Source organism: Talpa europaea, assembly GCF_964194135.1.
Source record: "Talpa europaea genome assembly, chromosome: 1".
Taxonomy (NCBI): Eukaryota; Metazoa; Chordata; class Mammalia; order Eulipotyphla; family Talpidae; genus Talpa; species Talpa europaea.
In genome coordinates, this window is record NC_140073.1 from 12,438,497 (window position 1) to 12,450,564 (window position 12,068).

At 50.8% G+C, this 12,068-nt stretch overlaps 1 protein-coding gene across 1 annotated transcript; it reads right to left on the reverse strand.

Annotated features, from left to right (window-relative positions):
• Positions 1–898: 898 nt before the first annotated feature.
• Positions 899–10,909, reverse strand: DDB2 (damage specific DNA binding protein 2; the record flags this gene model as incomplete). The annotated part of the gene is made up of 10 exons (XM_084246685.1): positions 899–948; positions 1,238–1,283; positions 1,419–1,583; positions 3,050–3,192; positions 3,507–3,684; positions 3,774–3,873; positions 5,390–5,535; positions 8,943–9,134; positions 9,500–9,636; positions 10,783–10,909. 10 exons carry the CDS (start codon positions 10,907–10,909, stop codon positions 899–901), a joined length of 1,284 nt encoding a protein of 427 aa, XP_084102811.1.
• Between the last annotated feature and the right edge of the window lie 1,159 nt (positions 10,910–12,068).

Here is a 12,068-nt window from a genome sequence, read left to right on the forward strand (position 1 = left end):
AAGGAGTCGGGGCTTGGTCTGCCTCGCCTCTCCATCAAACCCTGCTCTCTCTCTTCCAGCCTGGCAAATGGCTCAGAGGACAGTCTTGCCAACAGGAAAAATTACGCAGGAAAAATTACGCAACATTGGGGGTACAAACATTGGCCACCAAGAGACCAATCACCCAATAGCTGGCCAGCCAAGTTTTCCTGTCTGGCTGAAGCCACCATTCATCAGACCTAAGGCTCCGGGCATCTGTCAGCCCCACAGCTAGAGCAGGTGGGACAAGGGCTTGTGCTTGGGAGGGGGGGAGGGGTCCAGTGATCATGGTCTAGAATCAAGAAACTGCCGTCCCCCCAGCTGGGCTGGGGTCTCCAGGAAGCTGAGGTAAATGCAGGACATAAGTTGGACAGCTCTTGACTGTGGCCTGGGACCGGGCTGAGGCAGCTTCTAGAGAATGAAAGTTTGGGACTCTTAGTGCTGTTTCTGTGCCTTTTCTTCATTTTGGAGCCCCAAGGAGCCATCTGCCCGGTCACTGCTGGAAGATCCACTCAGAAGCTTAGTTGGGTTTGGTTTTATTGGCCATGTCAACAGTGAGCACACATCGAAACCACTACCTGATCACCCTGCCACTGCATGTCAGAGAGGAGAAAAGTATCTTGGCTCCAGGAGAAGCTTGGCTGCAGGCTAGATAGAGCAGTGACCCTGGAGCAGCTGGGTCTCCGACTCTGGAGACGTGTCCGGAGCTAAGTTCAGGGCAGTAGCGTGTCCCAGTCCCACAGTGTTCCATGCCAATGTCCCTGCTCCAGCCCTCCACTTGGGTCCCTTTGGCCCTTTAACAAACAGCTGTCTTTTCTCGCAGGACTTATTCTCTTGTGGCTCCAAGCCCTGGCTTGGCCCGCGCCTTCATTAATGTCGCTCATCTCCGAATCCCAGCTTCCTCGTGGCTCCAAATGAGAATGTGGTAGCCTAGGAGAAGTAAGACTAGTCTGACTTGCACCTTCCATTATCACTCTCTGACAGCACGGGGCTGGCCCAGGACTTGGTGAGGAAATACCAGGAAACTGGACAGTAGCCAGGCATTGCCAGGAGAAAGCAAAGCTATAGAGGGCTTAGGCCAAAGAGACCGCTGTCACCTGTTTATCTTAACTGTCACCCTGGGCTGCATGTGACAGGGCTGAGCTGAGGTTAGCCTGCGCTGGACCTCAGAGAGGAGGGACAGGCTTGGCTAGTCAGAGATACAAGCAACCGCACTCACCCATCACAGAGGCCAGTGTGTCCCCCATTGGATTGAACTCATTGAGCTGCAAAGACAAGGGGGTAAGCATAAGGAGGGGGTAAAGGGAGTAGCAGAGACAGAGATGGGGACTCATTTCTGGTCAATAAAGTAGGTGGAATCCCTGTTTCCTCCCATCATTATTCAAGGTCCCAAGCCTCACCGAAATGATGCCAGAAGATTCTGGGTCATAGAGTTGATACATCATCTTTCCTGAGCTTCCATCAAACACATCAACCGTCCTTAATTCATAGGGGGTACAGCTTTTGAAATTAGGATCTGGGTATCGGCCCACAACAATGAGGTTGTACCGGGGATGCCAGGTTGCCTAGGAGATGGAGAGGCCGGTCACGAGAGTAAATGCACAACACTGTTGAGAGGGACACAGAATTATCCTTTGCCACTAGCAATTGTTAATACAATTGCCAACAATTCAGTAATGTAGGTGAGACCTACAAGAATCTTAAGAATGGTTTTCAGTTGCAGTACATTTGCCGCTGCACATTTTTAATCCCCCACGTGGCCTCCCTGGCCCTTAGGACACTTTCAGGTCTTCTCTCTTTTGCATTCCCTGAGGTTAGACCCACTGATTCATGATTTCACATCAGCCTGACCCAGAAATTAACCAGAGGTAAGCCTGCAGCAATGCAGAAAAATCCCTGGGGCCAAAACCAAAGAGGTGTAGGTTCTGAAGTAACCCTGCTACCGCCCCTCCTCCATGATCATGAACAACGAAGAGTTGAGTATAAAATGGATAATGGCTGGCAAGTGGGTAGGGGGTGGGTGGGAAAACTGTTCCTGACAACCACACTGGAAACAAATCTCGCTAATACCGGAATGACAGAATTGGATGGTCCCAGGAAACTGCTAAGACGTTTTGGAGCAGGAAGACAAGGTTAGCAGCAAGGAAGAAGTAACTGCAGTGGCTCGGAAGCAAGTACAAGTCACACCTGTGGAGCTGCCCGTTGGCCTGGCTGCACACACACTGGATGTAAGGCCGGCGAGTCAGCCGCAGCACTGATGAAGGGGCCCGGGTGACTCAGGGCTAGGATGTGGTTTGTGGGACCTGAGGCCACACTGCCACCACATCATCACTGCTCACTGAGTTCTTGCCAGGTGCTGAGTTTGCTGATTCATCCTCATGACAGCCCTGCCAGATACTAGCATCCCCTTATAGGCGAGGAAGCTGAGCTCCACATGTTAGAGGACTGGAACCCAGGTATCTGCTCCTAGACTGACCAAAGGAGCACAGGGTGAAACCTGGAGGTCTGCAGAGGGGTGGTGGTTCTGGGAAAGACCACGGGCAGAGCTGGCAGAGTAGGCTGGGGTGTGGGCAGGCAGGAATCCCAAGACTTGAACGCCATAAGCCATGGGAACCGAAGACAGAAGGTGCTAGTGAGAATTTGAGACAAAACAGGGAAACAGGCCTATTTCAATTAAGTCACCTAAACCTGTGCGGCAAACTAGGGAGGTGAAGGCAGCTTCTGGATAACTGTACACACCGGTAGCAGAACAGAGGGCCGAACAGAGGCGGGATGTGAGAAGATGCCCTCAACTGAGACCAGGACTGGGCTAAAAAAAAAAAAGCTCAGGAAAATAGCTTATCACAGAGACACAAAGACCCAGCAAAATGGGATTGCAGGAGTGGGGCAAGGAGCAGAGAGCCCCCAAGGGAGACTGCGTTTGTGTGGGACAGGAAGGGATTTAGGGCTAAGGCTTCCACATCTGCCCCCTCCCCACCTCAGGCAGACCTGATACGTCCCATCCCATCATCACAGCTCCCTCCTCACTCACCTTGATGGATGTCAGGTGCTGGAACTGGCGGTGGGGGTGCGGGATCAAGCTTGGAGGGCAGTCCCACTGGGAGGCAGAGTAAACCCGGATCTCACTCTTCTGATCCGTGGTCAGGAGCTGGGAGCCATCAGGACTGAAGTAAGCTGGCAAAGGGAAAACCCCCTGAACTGAAGGCACCACCGCGCCCTGTTGTCCTGGCCTTCACAGGCCTCCTCCTGCAGGGGCTCCCTGCTCTTCACACAGGCGTGGAGCGGAGTTGCTGAATGTGGGCCGTGGAAAAAAACAGTCTAAACACTCAGCAGCATTGGGGGCAGCCAGAGAAGTTCCCCCGAGGTGTCAGCCCAGCTGGTGCTCTCCAGAGTAAAGGTTTGACTTGGCAGCGTGTAAACTTTGAGGGAAACCCGGAAGTGGTCCGGTAGGCCAGGTCGCAGGAAGGGTGCGGTCTGGCATAGCATACCTGAGTTGACACCCTGCGTGTGCTGCAGCGAGGAGAGGAAGCTGGACTTCCCTCTGACCTGGCGCAGGTCCCAGATCTTCACTGTTTGATCCACGGAGGCTGTGGCCAGGACCCAGTCGCAGCACGGGTTCAGAGCTACGTGGGTCACTTTCTTTTTGTGCATTTTCAGATTCCAAAGCTGCAGAGAAGAGCTTGGTTCAGGTAGGGGCACAGACCGAGGCTGGGGGGAGGGAGGGAATGGGAGGAACTGGGCCCCAAAGGACGCACCTCCTTGCCATCCATGTTCAGCAGGATCACGTGCCCCACATTGTCTCCTGTGACCACCACTCGGCTTTTGGCAGACACATCCAGGCTGCAGAACCAGAGGCTGGAGGGAGAGACTGTGCTGTAAGATTCTTGGGGACAGGCAACGCCATTCACTGTGGCAGCACCAGAGTCTAACACATAGTAGACATTCAATGAATCGTTTTTTTCACATACAATATATGGTTTATTAACAGGCAGGTCATTCCTGTGGGGCCAGGTGGTCCACCCAGACATTGCCCAGGACCCAGCACCAAGTGCAGCACAGCCTCAAGCCTCCTGCTTTGACACGGCAAGCACGTCACGCTTGCAAACTGGGCCACCATCCACGCTGTGGATAATGCAGGGCTCGTGCTGTCCACACCTGAGTCCTGCGTGCACTGTCCCTGCCAGCCAGTCCTGCCCAGCACCTCAATGACCCCAGCCAGCTTCATGGGCTGCACCTGGCTCATGTCTATGATGGCAGAGCCCCAATAAATACTGACTGAATCAACTAATAATACCTTGCCAAGGATTTTCATGAGTGAGGAACAATCAGACAGAGGGTAGGGGGCTCAGAAGTTTTTCTAATTACTGCTGGGCCCAGGATCCTTAGCTAGTAAGAGTCCCCGAAGCAGCCAAACCTCAGAACATCAGGTAAGTTCCTGGAGAGCTTGCCACCTACATTTGTTGCTTTCCCTTCACTCTCCACCCTTTGGGCCAAAGAAGAAGACAGAGCAAGCAGGGATCACCCAGCTCTGCTCCTCAGAGCTGGCTAGAAAGGAAGTTCTTCCCTCTTCTGATCAACTAGGGGAAAAAGCACACACTGAAAGGACAAAAAGGTGTTGCCCTTCAAACCACTTGAGGGAGAAGGGATTGGAGAGGGGGCAGCCTCAGGGACTCCGCAACCCAGCAGGATGGCCCAGGTTCACATTTCTTTTCTCTTGAGTCCATGCTGCACTGTGCCTTTGGCATCCCCTACGAGTATCTGCAAGAGCGAGGTCTTCCTGTAGAAGAGTAACCTGGAGCTGAGTCCATCCGGTCCCCTGTCCTGCTAGCTTGTATATTGCTTCCTGCTGTGGGGCAGCCCAGGATCACGTGAGACCCTTAGGGAGCGGGTAGAGTTGGATCTCTGGCTAAAAATCAAAGTGACACGCATTTTGTCATTTCTCCGGGCACCTGCTCTTAGTGAGTCCAGAGTGCTTTGTGGACGTGATTCTGTCTATCTACATTTCCATCAAGAAACTGGTCGGGGCATTACAACCCCGGGGAGTGTAGGGAATAAGGTCGTAAGTTCTTTACGTGGCTTTCTGGCAAACACCCTGTTGGCTCATCTGTGGGAATCAAGGTCCAGTCTGATAGAGGAGTGACTCAGAGCACCGAAGCCCTCCTCATGCTGAGATGAGCTGAAAGCCCACGTCCCCTGAAGCCACAACCCACCAGGGCCAGCATAAGAGCAGCTAAAGAAAGAGTACAGAGAGGGAAGGGTGGAAAGTGGCCGCCATCTCCCCCATGCCAGATCTGCATCAAAGCAATGGGATCTGGGTTTTCTCACCAGAACCACCCCACGAGCCCTTTCCCCTCCTACTTTAGCTGCTCACTTGCAGGTGCTCGAGCTGGTAAAAACACGGAGAGTGTGGCCTTGGAAGTCTTGCAGCCTTGTCGTTCCCTCCACGGAGGAGGTGAAAAACTGGTTGGCATTGGTAGGATCAAACTTCATCCCTGTGATGCTCCCTCCAGCGCCAATCTAAGAGCAGGAAGAAAAAAGCCCGATGGCCCCAGGAAGAGCACACACCTGGGGCACACACAGTGCAGCCTTCAGACTGGTTTTCATTTCACTCGGCACAATGCCCCTGGGACCCACCTCGGACACTGTGTGCACCTAGAACTCGATCCTCTTGATTGCTGAGCATTCCGTTGTGTGGAGGCACCAGCCTGTGTATCCCTTATGTCTTTTTTTTTTTTAAGATTTATTTATGCATACAAGAAGTAGGGTATAGGCCAGAGGTGTGGGGGGTGAGCGGATTCACCAGAGACAGAGTGGAGAGCAGAACAGGCAGACTGACTGAAATACACTGCTAAGGAGAGCAGCGGGTGAGACAGGAGGGGTCTGCTACACCATGTGGGTCAGCTCCCTGGCCGGGGATCAAACTTGCATTGCAGTGGCTGCAGATAGCTTCATAGTGCTGTGTCTTAACCCCTTGTGCCACTAGGGAGGCCCTCCCATATGTCTTTATTTATTTATTTTTTTAAAGATTTATTTATTTATTTATACAAGCACTGGGTACAGTCAGAAGCGCGGGAGGGTGAGAGAATTCACCAGAGCCAGAGCGGGGAGCAGAGCAGGCAGAAGGACCGAAGTACACTGCTGAGGGGAGCAGCAGGCGGCAGGAGAGGTCTGCACGCCATGTGGGACCCTCCTCCGGTGGCCGGGGAGCAGCCGGGGATCGAACCGGGGCCACAGAGGCAGCAGGCAGCTTTGCAACCCAGCGCTCAACCGCTGCGCCACCAGGGAGGCCCATATGTCTTTAAAGAAAAGTTTTTGATGTCAACAAAGGGCTATCAAGCCATCTAAGACTTGAAGACCACGATCCAAAAGGAAAGACAAGCAGATATTTGGATGCTGCTTTTCCTCTTGAGAATTCGCAGATAGAAAGCTGTGTCTTCGAAGTCAAGAAACCAAATGGCATAGAAGCTGAGCAGCTGAGCAGAGGTCCTCACAGGGCAAGAGAGACAAACACTGAAGTTCAGCCTTGCCAAAGGAAAAAGGTCTTGGAAAAAGTGAGCTTTTAGTCAAGATCCTGGACACTCTAGAAATAAGAACACACTAGAAATCGACCATCCCTCACAAAGACTAACGTCTCGTTTCAAATCATGCCAACCTCCAATAAGATGAAGATGATATGCTTCCACTCTACTTGCCTGTTATACAATAAAAAAATAGACCAAATTTTTAAATGGACAAAGGATTCAAATAGACATTTCTCCAAAGAAGATATACAAATGGCCAGCAGTACATGAAAAGATGGTCAGCATTACTGGTCAGTAGGGAAATGCAAATCAAAACCACAATGAAACACTATTTCATACCCACTAGGTTGGCTATAATCAAAAAGATGGACAAAATCAAGTGTTAAGGGCTTCCTGGTAGTGCAGGGTTCAAAGTCTCAGCTCTATCAAGCTATGCAAGCCACTGCAGCATGAGTTTGATCCCCGGCCAGGGAAGTGACCTAGATGGCACAGCAGACCTCTCCTGAGTCGCCCGCTGCTCCCCTCAGCAGTGTACTTCAGTCAATCTGCCTGTTCTGTTCCTCACTGTCTCTGGTGAATCCTCTCACCCTCCCCGCCACCTCTGACCTGTACCCCAGCTCTTGTATGCATAAATAAATAAATCTTTTTTTAAAAATCATAAAAATAACAAATACTGTATGATTCTGTTTATATATGATGCTTAGAATAGTCAAAATCAGAGAAACAGATACTTAGAATAGTCAATACCAGAAAGACAGAAAGTAAAGTGGTGGTTGCCGGGGGTAGAATGACGGAGGAATCGGGAGTCAGTGTTTAATGGACAGACTTCACTTTTGCAAGATGAAAAGGTCCTGGAGACTGGTTCTGACAGGGGTGAAGGATGTCCTGAGCAAACTCCATACAGGCTTTGTGGACTCCACCCCCACGACACTGGAAACTACAAATCCCACGATCACCAAAGGGAAGGTTATGAGGACCTGAGGGTGGAGTTAAGCAACTAGGCTCTCAGTTCAGGTATTTACCTGGCCATGGGGCGGGGCGGGGAGCGAGGCAGGGGTTGCTGGCTTGGCCAAGAGGGTGCTAAGATTTTGCCAGCTCGGGGGTCATTGGGATTCCAGGTCAGCGGAACGGGTAGGACACATTTATGAACTCATCTCCCTCTTTTTCTCCCTGAGTTATTCATTTCCCCATCTCCCCTTCCCTTGTAAATACACCTTTTGTCAACCTTTTGTGTGTGTCTGCAGTTTAGCATTCATAAGTCCCCTTTAAGGGCACAAGTTGAGGACCCACAATCAGGCAACCCCATTTTATGTCGGGGTTTGCCCTGTAAGAGTTCCATTGAGAATGTGAATGCACTTAGAGCCACTGAACAGAACACTTACATGACTATGATGTGTATTCCACCATCACTTAAAAAAAAAATCAAGATATTTTATGTAGAAAATCAGGGTTTCAGGCTTAATTTGAAAAAAAAAAAATCAGATCTGATACCACAGGACCTACATTCTTACATGACAACCATCTCCAGTTTACTGCTGACCCCACCACCCACATCATTCTTTTACGTTTGGCTTCTTTATGAGTTTGTGACTCAGGTGCTAAACACAGAGCTATACTGTACTTTTCACAGTGAAACCTTCTCCATCAATTCTGACTCACTCTTATTTTCTGTAGCATCTAGCATCTGTGTTGCTAGTTATCTTATATGTAAACTTTCCCTCCACCCAGTTATACTTCTCATTAAGCAAATATAGAGCAGTCACTCCAGGCCTAGAAAATCGCCACCATTGACGACACGGTGATAAAACAAAAGACAAGGTCCCTGCTGTCATGGAGCTCACTTTCCAGTGGGCAAAGATGCACAAGTAAAAAAAAAAACATGTTACATACTGATGAACACTGTGAGGGGGACAGTGCCGCAGGGTAATGAGGTAGGGAGTGACTAGATGGGGTGGGGGTTCCTTTAGTCAGAGTGGCCAGTGAAAGTCTCTCTGAAAAAGTCTATTGAGCTGAAACCTGGATGATAAGAGGGAGCCAGGTGTGAGAAAACCACGGGAAAGAGCACTCTAGAAAAAGGGAGCAAGCGTAAAGACTCAGGTTCAGGCAATAGAAGGAGCTAGTGTGGCTAAAGCATGTGCAATAAAGAAAGACCGTCATACAAAATGAGGACAGGACTGAAGAAGGGGCTGATTGTTTTCTATGAGGTGAGTTACTAGGGAGGTGATTAATATTTTACATCTTCAAATATCTTAAGGGCCGGCATTCAAGTAAGAGTTTAGTATCATCACCATTTACTTTTTTGAAAATAAACCCACAGTTATTTTCCATCCCAATCATCTTCTTGTTACTGGGTGACTTTTCATGTCTTTATGGAACATGTTTTCATCACAGGCAACTGCTTACCCCTTTTATCAAAGTGGGTTTGTCCTTTATCCCCAAGTTCCAGAGCATGATATCTCCCCCTTTGGAACCCACAGCCAGGATGCTGGGGTGAGTTGGGTGCCATGCCAAGGAAGTGGCCCTCCTGTCGAAGGGTGCAGCTTTTTGGAATATTCGATAAGAAGCCAGAGAGTGCAAAAAGGACTGCTGGAGAACCTGACACAAAGAGAAGAAAATTAGATCGAATGAAAACCCAACTCCTGAGCAAACTGCCAATCTCTTCCTCCTCCATGATGAGCCCTGGGGGCAAATCCTCCCACCAGAGGAAAAGTAAATGTCTAGTTCTGTGCACGAAAATTCTGTAATGTACGTGACCTAATCTTAGAAAACAAGGGTGCAGTCTGGATTCCAGCTGCAACCTTTAGAGTGTAAGACTTCTGGCTGAGTGTCCAGTAGGCCAGTCTTGGGGGCGGGGAGTGGAGGGTGCTTCCCATTGTGACAACCCTCTGAACCAACCTAGCATCTTAATTTTGGAGCATGTGATAGTAAAAAGGTGCCACACAAACCCTTGAGCGCCTCACCTGCAGTAGTGATGGCCAAGGAGTTTTGCCCAGCTTATGGTGATGGAGGGCCCTGATGATGCTGCTGCAGGGTGGCGGGACCTGCAGACTAGCCAACCCCGCCCAGAGGCAGCCTGAGTCAAATCTTCTGCTAGAACCTGCCAAGCAGAACAGACACATATTTGCCTCACTCAACTCACTGAAGGTTTTTCTGCTGAATCCCATAAAGCCTTGTTGTTTCATTTGGCATAACCCATGTCTCATCACCTCCTAAGGCCATGGTCTGCTCAGTGTCACCCAACACAGGACACAGTGAGTAGGGATTCCGCCCCTTCCCATAACACGGCCCCAAATAGTAATTCTGAAGTGAAACTAAATATGATCTTTTGGTTCCTGAGAGCTGAGCCAAAGAAACACACAGAATAAATAAAGAATAAAGTATACTGCCAAACTCTTCCCAGTTTGGGCTAGAAAACTTGTCATAGAGTTGGATGGCAATTTTAAAATCATATAAATGCACAATAAAAACAGTTTAGGGCACCACAGAAGTGACTGTTTGGGAACAGAAGTATCTTTAAATCCTATATTGAAATAATGTAAGGTGGCTAGTTGTTGGCCCCAACTTCAATCAGTTCTCCTGGAAAGCAACAGGATCCAGGGGGCCTGGGATGGCTCTAAATTAACGAGGTTTTTTGTGGGGGGAGGGGACAAGTAAATCTACTCAGACTGGGAATAAAGCAACTCTGGGTTACCAAGATGTATTTGACGAACTAATCTCCACAAATCCGACCTCTTGACAACCAATATTTTTTCCCTCATGGACAAAAACCACTTAATCGACAACCCCTGCTCCAATCTTTTGAGTTCCCCCACACTTATCACCCCAGGTTCAAGTCCCAATAATCCTCAGTGAATGGGTTTTCTCAGGAAGGAAACCGGCGAAATGAGGGCTCTCACAGGTGAAACCAAGGACCTACAGGTAACAACCTTGACGATGATAATTCAGTGCCTCTCCACCCGGCAAGGTAGGGTTCGTTTAAACATCCCTGTGTGTAAAACCCCTGGTACGAACAAGGAATCTGGAAAGTTCCATTATGATGTAGTGGTGCTCATCTTCCCAGCTCCTGGGGTGGGGAAGGGGCAGGGGGAGGAAAGCCCAAAATCTATGGCGTCTCAGAACCTGCAGACAAAATGCGCCGTCTGAGGCACCTGAAACTGGCCCCAGGAACCCCGGGGCACTGATCCCCCACTCCTCATGAGGACCCCAAATGGCGAATTATCAAAGCAGCAGGCGCAGGCAGTACCGGGGCGCTTCGCAGAGAGCTGCTTGGCCTCGGGCTCCAGCTCCCGGGGACTTCTGCTCCTCTTGCACTTGGGGCGCACAACCACCTCGGGGGTCTTCTGGGTTTGGGGGCGTTTCTTGGGAGCCATGCGTCCTCCGTGCGAAGGGGTACTATGCCTTATGCCGAGCTCAAGGCGAGATGACTGAGAAGCTTCTGGAGCACACGAGGCGGGGGCCAGGGCGCCCGCCGGGCCTCAGGTAGGCTCGCCCGGCCCACTTCCCGCCAAACGGGCGCTCGGCCGGAGACTTGGCTTCTCCTCCGGCCCCGCCCCTTTCGGGAAGGTCCCGTCCCGGAGGGGGGTGGCGATCGTAGAGAATTGGGGAATGTGTGAGGAAATGACACTCATCTGCTCCCTGGAGAGTGTAGGGAGGTTTTTTCCTTTTTGTTGTTTGGAATCGCACAGAAATGGGATTTCGCCTACGTGATGTGCCTGATAATTCCGTCAGCTGCCCTGCCAGAAATAAAGATGGCTGCCCGCGCCAGGCCACCCAATTTGAAGCCTCTTGAGACGTGGTGCTGCCAGGTCTTGCGGGGCCTTGGAAAACATGCCAATCAAGACGTAGGCTCCGCCTTCTGTGCCTTCTCATTGGTGAGCGTGGCTCTCTGGCTTTTGATTGGCTGATCCGTACAGCTGGCGCGGCGGCTTCGTGAAAGGCTCGGAAGCTTTGATTTTCTGCACCGGGTACCTATTCGCGCCCGCCACCTTTGCAGTGAGTGTCCAGTGTTCAAATCTTCCCAGCCCCGTCGAATCTCAGCGTCTCTGGAGAGTGATTGAAACACGCGACTTTTAGGGGCCTCCTTGGTGGCGCAAGGGGTTAAGACGCAACGTGTGAAGCTCTCCGCAGCCCCTGCAGCACGAGTTCGATCTCAGGCCAGGGAGCTACCCACATGGCGCAGCAGACCTCTCCTGTCTCGCCCGCTGCTCCCCTCAGCAGTGTGTTTCAATCTGCCTGTTCTGTTCCCCACTCTGTCTCTGGTGAATCCTCTCACCCCCACACTTCTGGCCTGTACCCCAGCTCTTGTATGCATGAATAAATAAATCTTTAAAAAAAAAGAAAAAGAAAAAAAGAAACTCGCGACTTTTAACCAAGGTTTCCCCAATCTTGCCAAGTCTCCCACTAGGGAGCAGCCCGCTACCCCCTCTCCTCTCCTCCCAGCTATAGAGGTTTCCCGGTCTCGGCCTAGACGGCCCAGGTGCCAGCCAAAATCCAAGGCAGCAGGCCTGCCTCTTAGATGAGGCCCCCATA